Source organism: Tremella mesenterica, assembly GCF_000271645.1.
Source record: "Tremella mesenterica DSM 1558 unplaced genomic scaffold TREMEscaffold_10, whole genome shotgun sequence".
NCBI lineage: Eukaryota > Fungi > Basidiomycota > Tremellomycetes > Tremellales > Tremellaceae > Tremella > Tremella mesenterica.
In genome coordinates, this window is record NW_006711234.1 from 772,922 (window position 1) to 791,553 (window position 18,632).

General features: G+C 47.2%; 6 protein-coding genes across 6 annotated transcripts; 3 read left to right on the forward strand and 3 right to left on the reverse strand.

The window, feature by feature from the left end:
* Nucleotides 1-72: 72 nt before the first annotated feature.
* Nucleotides 73-1,404, reverse strand: TREMEDRAFT_40327 (uncharacterized protein). Its single transcript, XM_007006346.1, has 5 exons — nucleotides 1,082-1,404; nucleotides 980-1,007; nucleotides 671-786; nucleotides 367-626; nucleotides 73-133 (listed from the first exon to the last, which is right to left on the reverse strand). Exons 1-5 carry the CDS (start codon nucleotides 1,211-1,213, stop codon nucleotides 109-111), a joined length of 561 nt encoding a protein of 186 aa, XP_007006408.1. The 5' UTR covers nucleotides 1,214-1,404; the 3' UTR covers nucleotides 73-108.
* Nucleotides 1,405-1,600: 196 nt separating this feature from the next.
* TREMEDRAFT_64275 (uncharacterized protein) lies at nucleotides 1,601-3,792 on the forward strand (the record flags this gene model as incomplete). The annotated part of the gene is made up of 7 exons (XM_007006495.1): nucleotides 1,601-1,843; nucleotides 1,886-2,285; nucleotides 2,530-2,648; nucleotides 2,855-2,920; nucleotides 2,965-3,175; nucleotides 3,510-3,637; nucleotides 3,724-3,792. The coding sequence occupies 7 exons, from the start codon at nucleotides 1,601-1,603 to the stop codon at nucleotides 3,790-3,792; spliced, it is 1,236 nt and encodes a 411-aa protein (XP_007006557.1).
* A 1,383-nt stretch (nucleotides 3,793-5,175) lies between these two features.
* TREMEDRAFT_64276 (uncharacterized protein) lies at nucleotides 5,176-5,933 on the reverse strand (the record flags this gene model as incomplete). The annotated part of the gene is made up of 4 exons (XM_007006496.1): nucleotides 5,176-5,367; nucleotides 5,562-5,663; nucleotides 5,711-5,890; nucleotides 5,931-5,933. 4 exons carry the CDS (start codon nucleotides 5,931-5,933, stop codon nucleotides 5,176-5,178), a joined length of 477 nt encoding a protein of 158 aa, XP_007006558.1.
* A 199-nt stretch (nucleotides 5,934-6,132) lies between these two features.
* Nucleotides 6,133-9,307, forward strand: TREMEDRAFT_72157 (uncharacterized protein). Its single transcript, XM_007006572.1, has 5 exons — nucleotides 6,133-6,189; nucleotides 6,541-6,731; nucleotides 7,341-7,417; nucleotides 7,464-7,656; nucleotides 7,701-9,307. Exons 3-5 carry the CDS (start codon nucleotides 7,342-7,344, stop codon nucleotides 8,506-8,508), a joined length of 1,077 nt encoding a protein of 358 aa, XP_007006634.1. The 5' UTR covers nucleotides 6,133-6,189; nucleotides 6,541-6,731; nucleotide 7,341; the 3' UTR covers nucleotides 8,509-9,307.
* A 215-nt stretch (nucleotides 9,308-9,522) lies between these two features.
* On the forward strand, nucleotides 9,523-13,586 carry TREMEDRAFT_33515 (uncharacterized protein; the record flags this gene model as incomplete). Its single annotated transcript, XM_007006327.1, has 18 exons — nucleotides 9,523-9,694; nucleotides 10,076-10,098; nucleotides 10,310-10,327; nucleotides 10,585-10,673; nucleotides 10,836-11,006; nucleotides 11,167-11,271; nucleotides 11,318-11,355; nucleotides 11,399-11,414; nucleotides 11,458-11,538; nucleotides 11,580-11,686; nucleotides 11,734-11,785; nucleotides 11,834-11,875; nucleotides 11,919-11,996; nucleotides 12,090-12,357; nucleotides 12,406-12,452; nucleotides 12,601-12,926; nucleotides 13,199-13,282; nucleotides 13,456-13,586. The coding sequence occupies 18 exons, from the start codon at nucleotides 9,523-9,525 to the stop codon at nucleotides 13,584-13,586; spliced, it is 1,848 nt and encodes a 615-aa protein (XP_007006389.1).
* A 343-nt stretch (nucleotides 13,587-13,929) lies between these two features.
* Nucleotides 13,930-18,378, reverse strand: TREMEDRAFT_64279 (uncharacterized protein; the record flags this gene model as incomplete). The annotated part of the gene is made up of 9 exons (XM_007006497.1): nucleotides 13,930-13,956; nucleotides 14,002-14,299; nucleotides 14,517-14,863; nucleotides 15,013-16,802; nucleotides 16,978-17,100; nucleotides 17,315-17,491; nucleotides 17,778-17,799; nucleotides 18,024-18,197; nucleotides 18,340-18,378. The coding sequence occupies 9 exons, from the start codon at nucleotides 18,376-18,378 to the stop codon at nucleotides 13,930-13,932; spliced, it is 2,997 nt and encodes a 998-aa protein (XP_007006559.1).
* Between the last annotated feature and the right edge of the window lie 254 nt (nucleotides 18,379-18,632).

Below are 18,632 nucleotides of genomic sequence, written 5' to 3' on the forward strand. Positions count from 1 at the left end.
ACTAGGAATCGGAAAAGGAACACACTATGATGTGTGATTCTTTTTGTACAGAGTGGAGGAAGGCAGTCGAAGCAAAAGAAAACCAAATGATACATGCTATGATGGGTTTTATTTTTGTATTGTATTAACCAGCCTGTACGTCAGTCTCCTTTGGTCTCGGTCCAAATCTCGAACAGAAATCTATGCCAAAAAGAGTTTCTATTGTGCGACTTATGACACACGTAATGATATTCAGAGGCAACCTGGAGATCCCGAGAGGATGGAGGACTTATTCATTAGGATGATTTGATAACGAGTTGAAAAGTAAATTCGATGATGAGTTTGAAGGTGGGAGTAAAAAGCTTGAAGACCAATGGATTTACTCACCAATCTAAACCCTCTTCTAATCCTTCTCCCTTTGTCGCACAACTACCTCTCACACTCCACTCTCGTCCTTTTTCTTGTCCCGCCAATCCAAGTTTATCACTTATATCCCCCGGACTCAACGCCCCAGCGACATCTTGCTTGTTGGCGAAAACGAGCACTGGGACAGCTTTGAGTTCATCTTCCGCTAACATGGTGAGGAGTTCGGAACGGGAAGTGGCTAAACGGGCTGTATCGGCTGAATCGATGACGTATATGATTGCCTGGGGTAGTTAGTATGTGGGTAAAGTGTGAAATCACAACTCACCTGCGTATTGGCATAATAACACCTCCAATATGGTCTGATACTAGATTGCCCTCCTAAATCCCAAACTTGAAAATTGATGTTTTTATACGAGACAGTCTCGACGTTGAAACCGATAGCTTATAGGTTAGCTCGATACAAGCAAATTCTCCCCCTTCACTACCCAAAAAGTCGTCCTCTCTGCCCTTTAAGTGACATAACTCTGTCACTAGCCCACTTTGTGGCATTCTAGCACTACTGTACTTACACGACACAACAATGTGTCATCCTAGTGACTAGTGAATGGTGGAAAAGGTACAGATATGGACATACTGGGTATGGTAGAGACTACTTCTCCGATCTGACATTAGCATTCTCCCACTACTTCATATATAAATCCAACACAGTGGACTGAGATAGATAGATACGACTCACTTGTAATCTATATAGAATCGTAGTCTTCCCAGCGGAATCCAGACCGACCATCAAGATCCTCACTTCTTTATCCTTTCCCCAAAAAGCGAGAGAAGTCAGGGATTGGAAGACTTTCGAAAGTGATAAGCCCATTGTTGGGCAGTAACTGATAGTATAGGGGATAAGTTATAGGTGAAGTGGAGGGGGGGAAGGTGTGGCGTCACTAGCTTGTTTCCTGACCCAACGATGATTCTCGTGCAGCCTGTGCAGTCCAAGTATAGAGAGATAGTACGGGATGGGGAGTAGAGACAATTGTGGTGTGCTTATATGATTGAGAATATGAGATAGAAGCAAAAGGAAGGAAGGAAGAGGAAGGGAAGGGATGACTCATTTCGCTCAAATTGCTACGTTGTATCAAGAACGACGCGCCCCGTGCACTTTTGCCACCGTCAAACTCTAAGTTATTCAAAAATTTCAATTTGCTTCCTCATTCGACTTTTGACACTTGGTGCGAGGGAACACAGAGAGAGAGAAACACCAATGGCTGGTGTTGTAAAAGATGACCACAATGATCAGAAAGATCATAAGAGAGTTGGGAAGAAGATCAAGAAGGCGAAATCTTCCAAGATGTCCGAACAGATATTGAATGATCATCCCCTGCGGCATCATGAGACGGTCGAAATTCCTTTGGCGGTGAATGATGAACGACCTGGACCGAGCAATGATACCATTCCGCGGGAAGAGAGTGAAGAGGAACGTAGGGCTCGTCGAAAGGCAGAAAAGGTACATACTCTCAGTATTTCTTCAGTCGAGCTTACAATATAGGCAGCTCGCTCACAGGCCAACCCATCAGCTGACGAGGATTCACCATTGAAGCACGTATCGCCAGACAAAAGAATGCCAGTGGAGATTGGGAAGAAAGAGAAGAAGAAACGGAAATTGGACCTGGAGACAGATGTCGGCCCCGCTCCTGGTAATGAAAGTAGGAAGAAGAAGGAGAGGAAAAGTGACGGAGAGTCGGCTGATCAGATCGTGGTGAATGTTCCGGGGGAAAAGAAGAAGAAGAAGAAGAAGAAAGATAGGAAGGCGAAAGGAGAAGAGGAGGAGGTAATCTTGGATGATAAACCTGTAGATCTTGGCGAAGTGGTCAACAAAGACGAGGTGAAAGAGGTCATTGTCCAAGATGTCTTGACCGATCCTACATTATCAGACCAGGCTAAGAAAGGTGCGTCTGGCGAGTTCTTCAGCCCCGTATACATAACATAATTCACTTTCGGAAGAGTCACCCATGGATTTACCTGTCTCTTTCTCTCTTCGAACATCCTCCTCGTCTCTTCAGCCTACAGGAAACATCATCAGAAACAATCATCGAAGCCCTATGAAGCCCTGTGACAGCGGAGGAGAGAGCTGCCTAGCTCGAGAATGGATGAGATACGGATATGACGAGATGAGCATAACTCACACATCAGCTCTGCATTATGTCCACCTTCATGCTTCATCGCGAAAATCGAACTCGCCTTCGGGATCAATATGGAAATTCAACAAAGCTCGACAAAATTGGCTTTTGAGGAATATATGGAATGATGAGGTATGTCATGTCGTCAACAGGCTTTTCAATATTCATCACCTTCACTACTCACAATCGTCGTCTCTTCTTTCTACACCCAAGCTCTCAGCTCCAGCTCCATTCTTTCAGTCTTCCATCGTCATTTCGTTCCCATTTGAGGATAGGGTGAGGAGTGAACTTTCCCCAAGAAAAGGCTGTCAGAAAGGGAAAATATGTCTGATGAAAAGGTCCCAGATCAATGGGTAGAACCCGCCATAAAATACCTTTGTACGATCCAAGGTGCAGGAAGAACAGTGAGTGTCTTGTCCGCTAGGTAAGAGGGTGACTGACGAAGGAGATTTTGGTCGATACTGCGAAAAGTCATCTGACCCCGTCTGAGACGGCTGCTAGTACTGGGGATGAAGTGCAAGAGGGAGAGACAGTGGACAAATCGGGAGAGACTGATGTGTCTGGTAGAGCGGAGCCCAAAGATGGAGCAGAGGTCGATGGGACAGCTCAGGAAGATACGGGAGCGGACGAGTTGAGAGGATTGAGGAAATTGAGAGCAGGTAGGTTGTTGGGTATGATAGGTGAAGCTTAACGTATCTTCTCCTAGAAACTGAAGATGCATTATCGCTCCTCCGACCTCACTTGACTGTACATGTCTTCTTCTCTTTTTACAGGCTTGCTTTTTCATCCTCGAGATCAACCTCGCCGTCTATTCGCTCTCCCCATAGTAGTCAAGTGAACCATCGAAATGTGGCACTGCCAACTTTCCAACGGAACCCCACACGTTCTCCTGTACCCCGCCCCGCACTGAGGTAAGTCGGCAGCAGATTGTAATCCACCGGCCACTAAGTATCTGACATTCCGCTACAAGTCAGTTCTTAGCCCTACAAGCAGCAAGCAATATGAGTCTACAAGATCGTTTATCAACATTAGAGCCCAAACCACTTTTCAATGCCGCAGCGGGATTATCGTTGGTAGTAGCCGCTTCGACACAAGGATATAGTTATAATTTTGCTCTTTCCGTGAGTCTCGTTCTTCACCGTCTTTTACCAGTCTTGTCTTGATTTCAAGTCTGATTCTATTCACATCTTCTTGAATAATCAATCAGGGCTGGATCACCCTCATCATATGGTCTGAAATGTGTGACTTTGTCGATCACGAGTTTATCCAGTATTAGAGACATGATTCTGTCTCTCTTGTTCTCATGTAGATCAGTGTTAGACTTCTGATTCTGAGAGTATGATGACACGACTTCTTTCATTGTGTACTTGACTAAATCAAATGAGCTCATATGTAGTTGTTCGGGATAGTAGCTTATGAACTTAACACCGTTGGACCATTACGTCAAGTAAGTTCTTTTCTTCTCCTTATTCCTCACATACTTTATCTCCGTCACCCTACTCTCTGGCAATTCATCTACTTACACCTCCATACCTTCCCACATAGATCTTGAAACCTAACAAACAAACAGTAAGAACCTTCGTGATGCTATGTTCATTTGTTGCCCTCTCCAATGGGTACTTCAAAAACGGTCGGGATTGGCCATATTGATCATATAAAGAGAATAGTTTTCAGGGGAGAAGCCATAGACGAAATTGCTGACTTGAGCAGTTTGTCATCTTCACCCTCTCTTCCCTTTTTCTAGATCTTTACACCCTTTTTCACCTCCACGGTGTGATATTCTTCCTTACTTTTTGTTTATCAGGTCTCAAAGTTTTTATAGGATTTAGTAGTCTTGCTCAACTTAAAGAAAGAGGGGGTGATATAAATGTTGGATCATTTGGTGTTGGAGGATTACCTTCTTTCGCTTCTTCTAGACCTGGTAAGTACTTTATCTCCTTCTTCCCTCCTTGGTAGTTCTTCTCTTACTCATATGATCATGCTACCTCACATCTAAATGTTCCTCTTGTTCTCCCTCACCGTTTGGAATCATGTACCATGGTGAGGACACTTCCGGGGGTCCCGAGTCATTTGGCCATTCACTCTCATGCCCCGAAAGATGTTTTGATATCTTTGGAATGAAGTGTGATACTCTTCTTGAATCACAGATTAGATCAGATCAATTCGAAATTATGTTGTGGCATGTTGACACCATCATTGACACGAAGAATGGTCACAGCCTATGCCTGGTGGATTCACCGATTCTACTCCGGCCGTGCCACCTCCCTCGGGCGAACCCCCACAACCTCAATTTCCAAGTGGTGGGTTCAAGCTTGGTGGAGAGGAGGAAACTTCAACTGGGAGAGGAGGTTATCAGGCTATCGCTTGATAGTGAAGGTACTGATGTACTATACTTTACTGTACGTATGCAACACATATTGAGAGAACTCGAGGATGTGGTTACTCGGACTTTGTCAGATTGGGGATGATCAACGATTGCCAGCCTGACTGTGAACAAACCTTATGCCAAGGGTTGCCCAAACTACCACGGAATGTAAGTTGACAAAAAACTCATGTGCTTGCGGAAATCGTCGTGCTCGCAGTGCAACAATGTTACAAAGGACGTAAGTGGTGTATACATGCATGCGGATTCGTAGTGAACATCAATCTCCCGTCAACCTCAGATACCCCTCGATCGCTCCATCACAGCGGTCATATCCAATACCTCACCCAGACTACCACCCCCAGCCATGAAATCAGGAGCGTCGAGAGTTTCATCTGTCCCTTGTAGAATCTCGAGGGCGATGTTGTGAGTTCCGCCTAGAGGGAGTGATGAAGTCGTGGCTACGTTGAGGAGGGGGTGATGAGGTGACTGCGGGTTAGTCGGGAACTCGAGGTCTTATCAACTTCACAGCGGGGTTAGAGTGATGATGATTAATTCTTGACATTGGTAGACGATGAACGGATGTAATGTATCAAAGCAGATGAGACGGTAGAAAGTAGACATTTGAGTGTGTATAAGCTGAATGAAGAACCAGGATCTTGAAGAATAGAAGGGATACTCACATTTGATACCAACTTGAGCTCCATTTCTCGTCTCAACGGGACACCTAGACCAAATGTATTACGCTCTAATGTCTGTTGTAACTCTTTCTGCGTCTTCTGCCACTGTACCATCAGCGGGTCATCTTGGGAGAGGAGGACTCTGGACTGACCTTTTGAAGCCGAGCCTGAAGAGGGCTGACAGTGTTCGGAGCTACAGCATGAGCTGAAGTGGTGAGACCATGACGCAACGCATCGTGGGTTCCGGTTACTGAATGAGCCGTGGCTTGATCTGAGATGACCCGAGGTTCGTTAGAGGTCGTGAGACCAGCAGGGACTATACGGAGGGAGGACTGATTGTTAGCTATGACTCTCTAAGAGGAGATAGCTCACCATGATGAGAATTGAGAGTGGAGAGCAAGAATACCTTAGAGATTGAAGGATGAAAGTGGAGCGAGGGGAATTGAGTTGGAATGTGAGCTGAACACGCGTCCCATTCAAAGTGCCACATCCCGGTGTTACTCGGAGAAATCACAAGCTTGTCGGCTCGTCGGGCATCGTTGGGGGTGCAAACCTGAATCAAACCTGCACCCCTTCCCCCCCCCTCCTCTCTCTCTCTTTCGAGTACAACATCTACTATCGTCTCCTTCTCGTGAGTGTCCTTCTTTGTCTTCTCACTCTTCTCACCCATCCATAACCATAATCGGTAAGACCTTCTTCGTATCATGGAAAGTTCTACCATCTTCTCATTCGAAGTCTTTCAACTTTTCGTGTGAACAAAGCTTACAAACGCTCCTTTCTTCCTCCCCCCGATCCGGAACCCAAACCTCCATTCATCGCCTTTGATTCACTCATCCCTTTGCACTTTCTTTCTTCTCGTCTCTTTTCACCAACGACCTCTCTCTCCGCTCCACCTCGATAAGCGACCCCAATCCTTTAACCCTCCTTTATTCACTCTCAACCATTCTCTCCTATACATAATCCACTCGGCTCCCACTTACAGGGCGCGTTTTCAATACCCGAGACCACCGAGACGCCGACTTTGTACCGTCGTTCATATTCAGAAACACGCTTTATACTCTTCCTCGCATTCTAACGACAAATCTCTTCGCAGGTCGGGTCATTGTAGAGTAGAGAAGCACCGAGCGGGTGCAAGAGTGTTGAGGATCCCTCGATCCAGATCGCATCATTCAGGTGAGTTCTAAACGTTTCCCCCATATTCAACTCTTTCACCTCATTCTCAACCCTGAGCCTACAACCATACACCCGAGGCCTCATGGGAGCACCGATGATGTCCCTTAGTCTCCCCTCACCAACGCATAGCATATATTATGCTCATCATTCATCCTCGTGGTAGCAACGCCCCTCCCGTCTAGCACATTCCAAAGCCTGGGATTGGATCGTACAAAAGCCCCATTGACCCACGCTGACGCTACCTCCTCTTCCCTCCCTTCCTACATCAAACCTTTGTTCTGAACCGCTAAAACATTTTCATACGTCTTCAAACCCGACCACCACCGCCTCCGTGTCCGCTCCTTTGTCCAACTCGCTTTTACAACTCCGCCACCCCCAACGCTTCAACCTGCCTTCTCATCCTCCACTCCATACAAACCCTCGCCCGCCTCTGGCTCGCGATCCCCATACCTCTTCTCGACCTCAACTGGGCCTCACTCTTGATTTCTTACCGCCCATCGCTCCCCGATTGGGCACAATTCCTCAACAACGTAATCATCGAAAACGTCCTGCGGACGACTCTCCTTACGCCCCTCCTATGGCTGTCGACATGCAACCTGCTCAAAACAGAATGTCTTCTCAGACTTTGGACCTTCGAGTCGGAGGCAAGTATAGACTAGGGAAGAAGATTGGTAGTGGATCCTTCGGTGAGTCGTATGATCCCGAGTGACAAATCATTATGCTGACAGTCAGGTGATATCTACCTCGGTGTCAACATCGTCACTGGTGAGGAAGTCGCCATCAAGCTCGAGTCGGTCAAAGCCAAGCACCCGCAACTCGAATATGAGTCGAAAGTCTACAAATCACTCGCTGGAGGTGTCGGTGTGCCATTTGTGAGGTGGTATGGAACCGAGTGTGACTTTCACGCAATGGTGCTCGACTTGCTGTGAGTGCCTTCGTGCCCAGTTTTCATCTCAGCTGACCAACCAGTGGCCCATCCCTTGAAGATCTCTTCAACTTTTGCAACAGGAAATTCTCCCTCAAGACTGTACTCTTGTTGGCCGATCAACTCATCAGCCGTGTCGAGTACATCCACTCTCGCAACTTCATTCACCGTGACATCAAACCCGACAACTTTTTGATGGGAATCGGCAAACGAGGCAACCAAGTCAACGTCATCGATTTCGGTCTCGCCAAGAAGTACCGTGATCCCAAGACGCACCTACACATTCCTTACCGCGAGAACAAGAATTTGACCGGTACCGCTCGTTACACCTCGATCAACACTCACTTGGGAGTCGAGCAGTCTCGCCGTGATGATCTCGAGTCGCTCGCCTATGTCCTCTTGTACTTCCTCCGAGGTCAGCTTCCCTGGCAGGGTCTCAAAGCCGCTACCAAGAAGCAGAAGTACGACCGTATCATGGAGAAGAAGATGACTACTCCGACCGAGGTCCTGTGCCGAGGTTTCCCCAACGAGTTTAGCATCTACCTCAACTACTGCCGTTCGCTCCGTTTCGACGACAAGCCCGATTATTCCTACCTCCGCAAGCTCTTCCGTGACCTGTTCATCCGCGAAGGTTTCCAATATGACTATGTGTTTGACTGGTCTGTCCAGCCCACCCAGAAGGCGACTCAGTTGCAGCACGAGACGGCCGCGGCCGCTCAGCAGCACGTGGATGCCATGATGGCATCTCGCGCCCGCGCTCGTCCTGAAGATGCGGCGGCTCAGGCTGCCATGGACACGCAGCGACAACTTCGCAGTCAGACGAGGATCAACACCCGTGACGCGGCGTGGTAAAACGTCCAATGCTTGTGGTCGTGAATGAGACGGGGAGGGGTCGGAGGAAGCACGTCAACATTGGTTCGGCAGGACAGGGTCAGCGGATCGCGAATACATCAACATGCGACCGTGAACGAGGCAAAACGACCTCGGACCCTTTTTTCCACGAATTTGTCCCATTCCGATACATACCCATGACGAGTTTCCTCTACCTATTTGATACATCTTTATCTTGCTTCGACAGACCGTCTAATCCTTCTCCCCTTCGCGACTCGTATCTCTTCCTCGCGCACCCCTCCACGTTCTTGTCAAATGATCATTCCACACAGCCTCGCCCCAACGATACCGACACGGTTCTCGACACCAAACCTCCGCTCAGCCTCTTCCACTATCCCGTACCAACCGGGTCATCCTTTTCCCACCCTTTCATGTGTATTCCACCGAGCTACATATCTTGCTCATCGCTCATCCTCTGATCGTTACAGTCCTCTCATTTTCACCCTCATCCCTCCCCCTCTCTCATCTTCCTGGTCCATGTGACCCTCGTCGATCGTCGACCGTCGAACAGTATTGACCGGTCGTTATCCCCCCAGCTTTGCGACTCCCCCAACCCTGACCGATAACAGAATTGTTCCATGCCCGCGTTGCTTGTGCTGGCCGAGTCCCCGTATGCCCCACTGTTTGCAGTCTGGGCGCGGGAGGGCGCCAAGTGTAGATAAGTATGGTGTTTTGTTGAATGGGGAGGGAAGGGGGGGGGAGTGGGGATGGGATAGAAGAAAGCGTGATGAGATGTGATCGCATGCATTCTATCCATGTGTATGTGTTGTGAGGTATGACGCTGTATTTCAGGCTGCCAAGAACCGTCTACTGTATCCTCGACGGGTGATTGTCTCCTCCACTTGCAGCATGCAGCGGTGAGTGTGTTGGCAGTATAAGCTATTCCTTCCAACGGAACTACTGACTACCAAGTCGGTACTCGCCATGTTTAACGCCCTTCCCCTTTGTCCTTCCTTCTACTCGCATCTCTTCAACATGGTGACAAGGATCGTACAAGCTGCCCTGGCTCTCCTGCGAGTGACAGACTTCTGGTACTCCCCCACCCATGCCCCACAGTCGCAACAACAACCGATCCCCCACCCACCCACTCCTACCAGACCGTTGGAATGGCGAGACGTTAATTTCTTGAGTATCTCCGATACCCATGGTGCGTTCTCCCTTTTTGTCAACTTTATCCCCTTTGCAAACTTTATTAAAGATCTCTATGTCTGTACTTCTCTTCATCTTACTTCTATCGAGTTGTTCATCCACCCCTACCTCTCTTCACTCCTACCTCTCTCCACTCCTACCTCTCTCCCCCTCTCCACCTCTCCACCTCTCTCCCGCCCCAGCTGACTTCCGATTTCCTCAATGGTACTTTTGACATCTCTCTATGGCTTGTGAATGATTCTGACCATCTTCTGACTAAATTCACGGGTACCACCTGTGACGTTTTGTTGGTTATGTGCAATACTTGTATGAAGCCTTCGTGAATGTACACTTTTGCCTTTCATGAGCTTTTGAAAGGAATGTCAGAGCTGATGTCCAGGTTGGTTATTGGGACATCAACATGTGTGTCTTCTTTCGTATTCCATCTCCAGACCTGTCCATCTTATCTCTCCATATATCAAGTGTCCTCATAGACTATAGTATCTCCCGCCAATCGTCAGCGTATTACGTCGAGTGTACGAGAAGGCGATCACCTATCCGTCGATCATAGTGTCTTTGGGAGTCATGGGGACTGGACAACCCTGCGGAAGAATGTGTAAAGCTAACATGATAGCAAACTTGGCCGGAACCTGTGAGTCTATTCCCTTGATTTCACTTTACCTCTACCTCGAAATGCAAAAGGGGTCTTCCAAACTGGCGGTATCCGGATTTCATCTCGTTGTTCGACAAGTAGCTGGAGACCTAAGCAAGATATCGGTATCTGAGGGTAAACTTGGGACAATTCGCAAGAGAGATGGGCAAAGTCTGTTGGAAGCGAGCTTGGCGTTATCGCCAATGATATTCGATTCAAAGGATAGGCAGATCTCGCCGAGTAATGCTGAGACATAGAATTACTCTGCCGGCTATGGCTCCTTCGCGAGTTTTGTGATACATATGAGGGAAGAGGCCAGGCGTAAAGGTGTAGATTTGTTGCTCATGTACGTCCTCTTCTTCATTTTGTCCACATGACCCTGCTACGGGCATGATCACCAATCGCCCTGTACCCGTTCCTCGTTCTCACCCATCATCTGCCTTCCGTGTGAGCTCAAGTGTCGTACTGGATCTCACATTGAAATGATCTAGAAGAGCTGACTTCATAGTGACGCCGGTGATCATCATGATGGATCAGGCCTTGTCTCTTCGTCGCCCCAATCGGCAGCACGGGCAGACGAGATTTTCGCCATGCTTCCTTATGACGTGATGACGATTGGGAATCATGAACTGTACAAGTATTCGGTAGCTAAACAGCTGTATGATCAAAGGGACATGTGGTACGTCTATGTCTTCCTCTTTCTCTTCATCACTCATCCTCCTCGCGATGATACCAAATTCATCTCGTGGTAATCCCACATCCTTTTCCTTGTTCAAGAATGTGAGACTGCCGCGGGGGAGTATGAAGCACGTTCGCGAGCCGCTTCATTTGACACTCAGGGGTGCCAGATACTTGACAAGCAATGTCAACATCACCATCGAGGAGGATGGGGAAGTCGTCTCCGTTCCCATTGGCGAAAGAGTAGCCAAGTTCACAACGGATATGTAAGCTCTTGCTCGTGTTCACCTCGTTCAGACGCTCAATAACCAGGGGCAATCGCGTGACTGCCTTTGGTGTGATATTTGACTGTACGTCCTTGAAACAACGCTCTCATAAGCTGATAAACAATAGTCAAGGCTCATGGTCGGTACGTCTTACTTCTAGGTGGGAAGGCTGAGCTGATTATGTAGGAATATCACCATTCAACACCCTGAATTCCTGGCCAAAGAGACTTGGTTCTTAGAAGCTATTGAAGACACCCCGGATTACTTGTCAGTTCTAGAGGCCATGAAGAGTGAGCTGACTTTCACAGTGTGTTAGCTGGTCATATGCCTGCCAGAGGTGACGAAAGTGCTCAATTCGGACCTGTATATCAAGCTGTTCGTCATCGACACCCTCACGTGCCCATTTATATATTCGGTGAGATTGGCTGTGGGATTGTCCGTTTCACAGCTGACTAAGATCAGGTGGTCACACACATATGCGGGATTGTGTGCAGTTTGACAATCGCTCCATAGCGTGAGCTTCCATACTCCTGTATCTCTCAGAAATGAACTGAAGCTGCAGCGTGGTGCCTGGACGATATATGGAGACGGTCGCCTTTACCTCGTTAGTTTACTCGCAAGACTTTGTTTACGCGCTAAGTTGGCAGGTCAACATTGCCAGATCAGAATGATACTCATACTGCCCTCAATGTGTCTAGAAGGTACCTAGATGCGAGTCGTCAATCGTGAGTGATTACATCGTCACGGGCTTTACTGAGGGGTGAGGTTTGAATATCACTCTGGACATTCTGTTCATTTTGATACGGTCAGTTCATCAGGTCATTGTCCAATTGTTTTCCGACTCATTATCAGCCGCTAGGGATAGACGTCATCTTGTCTCTCTTACATCTAGCAGGAGAGTACAACATATCTCAACCTCTGGCATTGGCACCACAAGATTACTTTCTTTCCCGGTATAATCCCGCGAATAGGAAGAGCCTACTGAGGCTGTATGGAGAGGAAGTGTTGCCTACTGCCCTGACGGATGAGAAGAGGAAAGGGCCAAGAGTTATCATTGCCAATGCAGGTAGTGTACGATTCGATCTTGTACGTCATTATCTTTCTTTCTTGTACAGAGCACATGATGACCGTCAGTTTCAAGGAAGGTTTGATAAGAATGACGAACTTACCGTTTCACCCTTGTGAGAGTTTCTTCTTGTAGTTTCTCAATCACCAGTACCGGTCTGTTTGACTCTCCCCCACTGACTCTACCTGTCAGGGTATAGATCCTACTCTGCTTCAGTCCTCGATGTGATACTGTATTCGGTCAATCTATTTGCTGATCAAGAGTGACAACGATTTCGTCTATACCCGTTTACCCGCTGGACTGGCTAAGAGGATTCATGAAGAAATGGAAAGAGCAGGAGCTTCCAAATTCCTACCTTCATCTCCAGGATATATCGAAGCTGGCGTTGAAGACACATACAACGCGTGGATGTCAGAACAATGGTCATCATATCTCTTCCAACATATCAAGGGAGGGGGTACGGAACAGACTGCGTTGGAAAGTGTTTCTGAGAACACTCCTACGATGGGGTACGTGACACATGATGCTTGTCCAGGTAAAGGAGATGATATTGAGCATGTTCCTGGTGAGTCATCGTCTCGGAGGAGTCGTTGAGAAGCTGATGTAGAAAGTTCCACATTTTGATAATCAGCCGTATGTTTCCTTCCCTTTGTCGGATATCCTCTTAATCTGTACACCTGAGAGTCTTCTAGTGATAGATCTCTATTTCCTGTTTTCTTATCTCCATGCCACCTTCACGATGATGTCCTCCCTCCATGAACAAGTAACGATAAAAGAAGAAAAACAAAGAATAATAGAAGAAGTGATGTCGTCGAAAGGGTAGATGAGTAAATTTGAAAGAAGAGACTGACGAAAATAGAGATTTCGTTTCTAGTACATTCCCAATGATGAACGATGAAGAAGAATTAGATGTTGTCGTCATGTCTTTCAGTTTGGATGATTTCCGTATGTATCCAATTTCCCATTTTTCCCTTTATATCTCTTTCTCTCTTTATCCATTAAAGTCATAATGTATCATTCACCCATCCTTCTTATCCCATGCTTAGCTAGAGCGACTACTTCATCGGTGTTCATAACGAAGGGGATTTGGATTGAATGTACAAATAATTAATGATCAGTCACAGCCGTTCATACTCTTGATCCTAATTCCAATCTCACCGAGAAGGATTTCAAACCTTATGCCGAACATGTGACAGTGAAGGATGTATTCGGAATTTACGCTAGGAAGAAGTGGAAGCATGGAGATTGAGTTTTATATCAAATAGCATTGATAATTGATCATCTAAGTAGAGTTGTTGTATTTTACATTGTCCTCTTTTGCATGTGTATCACACACACTCTCTTCTATCTTCACCATCCAGAAATTTTCTCCAAACGATCATTCTTACGACACTTCTCAGTCCTTCACGTCTCCAGCTCATTCAGGTTGAGTGTTAATTGGTTACGTGAGAATACCTATCATGACTTAGATGTTATAGATGCATACATGACATGTTATGCACAACTTCTACACGAGAATTACGAACTCGCATTTCCCCTTTCCCACCAACAATCATACGTATAAACTCTATCTACTCCTTGCCAACTCTCAATCACGCAGCTTTCAATGGATTAGGCCACTACTCATCAGCTCTTGACTCAAACATATGACTTAACAAACTCACCCCTTGATAACATAAAAACAATGCGTCGAGCATAGGTCTCACCCTCGGCTGCGCTTCTGTAGTTTCGATACTTTGCAATTGTTTGATCCGATTTTTCAACTTTTTCCTACCACCATGTGCTTCGGCACAATGTCGGACTGTCCTCCCGCATAGAGTCTCGCAGAATGGACACACGGCGCCAGGAGAAGTGATTGATTGACCTGGATGAACCCAACTAGGACCTAAAGGAGCGGGACGGGATAAAAGGTCTTGTAAGACTGAATGCATAGGGTCAGAGGTATCCATTCGGGCTAATGAACTGAAATGTTAGTGTGTCCTTCTGCATTTGTGTGTGGCTTGGTTCCCCGATGGGCAACTTGGTCCATCTCGATAGAGCCCTTGGGATCCTTGATCATATGCCTGTATCTGTGAGAGGTAATACGAGAATACAGGAGGAATGTATGAGGGACAAGGTGGGTTACAGCAAGGGATATAAAACAGAGATGAGACGAAACGTCGTAAGAAATTTTACTCACGCCTTCATACTCTCCGGACCGGCTAAAACAACAGGACATTTCACAGCTATATGAGTCACATCAGAATGACAAATCGTACATCCCAAAGTCCTCTTGCTATTCGGACTTTTTGAGACGGGCTCATCATCGTCGATCACGATGGCCGAATCTCTCGTTCCATGTTTGACAGGACCTCCGTTGGTTAATTGTCCAGGTGCCGGAGCAGTGGGGACGGAAGAGGAAGATGGTATTGGTTGAACGGTAGGTGCTGAAATAGCTGAAGGAGAGGGAGGAATTTGTCTTGTAGAATCGGAAAGGAGCGATTCGCGTAGGTGTATCAGACGATTAATTTCGGTTAATGAGTGAGTCTAGTCGTCAGCAGGTCCAATGAATAATTCACTTTAATTGTGGAAGATGTCTCAAAGTTGAGGATCAATCATCGAAGTACAGCAGGTGAGAAAAAGAGGAAAAGGCAAGAAAGGTAGAGGTAAAGGGAGGGGACGGTTGATCAACTGACCATAGGGTGTTTTCCTTGACCATTTTGAATCTCCTGTCTCGCTCTGAGAAGTTTAGGTAAATCCGGAGTGGCCAAGAATTTACTACAAGCTTCCAATTTATGAGGTCCCTTGCAATATCCACAATCAGCATTGTATGTCTGTGGAGGTTGAGGGGGTTGATGTGGAGGCGGAAGGGCCGGTACTTGAGGAGAAGCATGATTACTCCCTGCTGGTGATCCCGATCCGGCGTTTTGGGCGCTTGTAACTTGTGAATGTTGACGTAGTGGGGAAGGAGTGTAACCATTCGCTCTATTGACACCGTTGGGCATACCATTCTCAGCTTGCGTATGTCCTTGTCGATTTTCTTCCTCTTGACGAGGCAAGCGTTGGTAATGATGCGGATTATCCTCGCGTCGATGGAAGGTCATCATGGGAGGTAATCGAGGTAAATCTTCCAATGGTTTATCAGGAACGACAGGAGCGTTGATGTCGAAAATGTACAAAGCCAAAGCGGAAGTTTTTGACGTGCTGAAATATTTTGGTTGTCCAGAAGCTTCCAACCCTTCATCCGCCTGACGTGCAAGTTCGAGGAACATTCCTCTACGTTCTTGGGTGGGTAATTCCGGAACACCCATCATGGCCCATGTACCCAAAGCTTCTTTCATCCGGAGTTCACGTAAGACATGATATAGCCATTGTAAAACCTGCTGAGCCAGTTCCACCTTTTGAGGATCGTAGCGAACAGGTGCCTTACTCGTAGTCGGCATTGAACGAGACGTAGCGGCGGTAACTCCGGGAAGAGCGCCAGAGGAGAATGGGGCACCGTTGGGGTCGGACTGGGTTCCCTTAGCTCTCTCTGCGTTAAGCGCCTTCTCCTGATCGAATTGTTCCTTGAGCTCTGCATACTTTTGCAATTGCCTCAATTTCTGGACCTTCTTGCGAGCAGCTCGTTGTTCGGGTGTTTCATCCCGCTTTCGTTTTCTCGCTGGTTCTCCGGCAGGCGCAGCGATGTTGACCCCTCGACTGGCGAGCACAGCAGCGGCGGCTTGTAGTCTTGCGGCCGCCTCTGCAGCCTTGACAGGGTCATGTGGACCTCGTTTCGACTTTTTGTCCCCGTCTTCTCCCAAAAGGTCGGCTATACGCTCATTGAAAGACGCCACCGTCTCATCGTCACTTTCCGATTCGGCGTCTGCTGGAGTGACGAATTCCGCGTCATCTGAACTCGGTACAGCTTTTCCTTTCGCTTTCTTGCCTTTATCTTTCTTCTTCTTCGTCTGAGGTGAATCGTCAGAGAATTGAGGATCGACTTTGTATTGAGGCGCAGCAGCTTTTCTCCGTCTCGCTCGTCCTTCCGCTTCGATCGCCTCTTGTCTCTCCTTTTCACGCTGTGCGCCGTCCATGACCAGACGCCACGCATCTTCCATCTCTTCCAGTGGTTCTTCCTCGTCGTCAGGAACTTCTGCCACCTGATCCTTGTCCGCCTCCCAGATTTTAGCGAAACCAAAGGCCATTGATTCCTTTGCTTTTTCTTTATCCTCGACTTCTCCTCTTGCCACAGCTGCCTCACGCTCTTCCATCGCTTTGGCTTCAGTGGCTGCTTCAGTCTCAAGTTTGTCGATGAGCTCATCCACGTTCTTCGAGTTGTACTGAATGTCTGACGGAGCGACCCCATTGGCGTCGGTGTTGTATAACGCCTTGGCACCGTGGAGAAGAATACTGTCGATGTCGCCCTCCTCTGTCTCTTTGCCCATCTGCTGCACGACCAAATGGTCCAGGACCATCTTTTTCTTGCCTTTCCAGATGATTTGTTCTGATTCATCAGCGTTGTCACTCGGACATTATTCAAAGCTCAAGGCATACGGTGGCACATCATATTTCCGCCAGCTCGAGTGCTCCCCAGTACCAGTCACACGATGGTGGATCCGAAGTTCGAAAGTTGGGAACAAAGGAGATCGGGAGAGGGGTAAACGAGGCGAACTGCTCACCCTCAACAGAATCTTTGGCCATGAGCTTGAATACCAAGGTAGGCTTCTTCTGTCCATATCGATGACTACGAGCGATAGCTTGAAGGTCCATATGAGGGTTGAAATCTGGGTCGAACATGATGACTGCGGTGTGAGCAGAGAATACACCGTATTGCTTCCTCATTTGTTCCGAGCGAAAATCATACATATGCACCTCTCAGACGTGGATCATGGTTAACGAGTGATGGACGGACTGAGTTGTAGCTTGAGAGTGACTAGGGAGCCAGGAATTGATGCCAACGAATGATACAATGAGTCGGAGCTTGAAAGTGAGTAGAGAACAAAAGGAAGGACTAACCTGTGTCAGCCGTCGCGAGATTGATCCCAACCCCACCAGCTCTGGTCGTCAAGAGGAAGATGAAGAATTCCGAATCAGGAGCATTGAAAGCGTCCATTGATTTTTGTCTTTGAGCTTGTTGGACGTCTCCGTCAAGTCGTAGGAATTTATATCCTTCACCATAGAGGAAATCTTGAACTGTGGAATCATCAGCCCTCATCTTCAAATTCCATGATTTCTCAACTCTACACATCATGTCATATCCCCAAACTTCGTCATTCTTCCTTTCCGCCCATGACGCCTGAAATGTCCCAAGAACATATGCTTCCCTCATACGTATGATCATCGAGTGTTACTCTCTTTTGACAAAGTGAGGATAATACTCCGAGATACCGGGCATTACGCACTACCTTAATCTCATGTTTGATGAGCAGGGGTTTGAAGACTCGGAGTCAGGGGTGAGGATGAAAGGAAAGGGACGTACTCCTATCAAGGGCGATTTTGAACTGTCTCGTCAGCCATTAGTTGTGGTATGGTTGGTAACACGATGAAAATTTGGCTCGATAGGTGTAGGTAGAACATTTGTAGTGAAAGCACTGATTGAGCAAGCTATCACGAGACTGTCTGAGTTAAGAAAGAGTGTGTGTTTCACAGAAACGGTGAGAAGGGTAGGGATCAGGAAGATTGGGGGTTAGAGTAGGATGGACAAAGTGAAGTGATGAAAACTCACTTGGGAGAATAACAAAACTCTATGTCCTCGTTCTTTCAATTTAGGTAATAAAATCCTCAAAAAAGACAATTTCCCAGACCCATTGATCAACCTTTTATGTTGTTCATCATCTGGTAATTCTTCATTCTCCAACTCTGGAGCTGAGAGGTATGGATGTTGGCATACCTTCCTCAGCTATCCATCAGCTGATGTCATTCTCGCGACAATGCACTTTGTAGTGATGGCTCATGATTGATTGAATAAACGGAAAAGGGTGGAATGGGTAAGGGAGTAAAGGTAAAGTGGTGTATAAGATGAAGGGAAGGAAAATACTGACCTCCATGAGAATGTTCCTCATCGTTTTGACTGGCGCCATCTTGGATGATGACCCTCTTAGAGTTCCCCCTGACCAAACAAATTCCCTCGGTGATCACTCGTCGTTCTGATGTCTTGACAAAGTGGAGTAGTAGAGGTACAGTTGTACGGCGTAAAAGTCGAATTGGGGGGAATTCTCGATTTGATACAGTGGCGGTCTGTGCGTCTTTGCGAATAAATTTCACCTAGACGACGGTGACGGCGATGATGTTAACGACGGTGACAACGTGTTGGTGGAGAAATATCACGCAAATC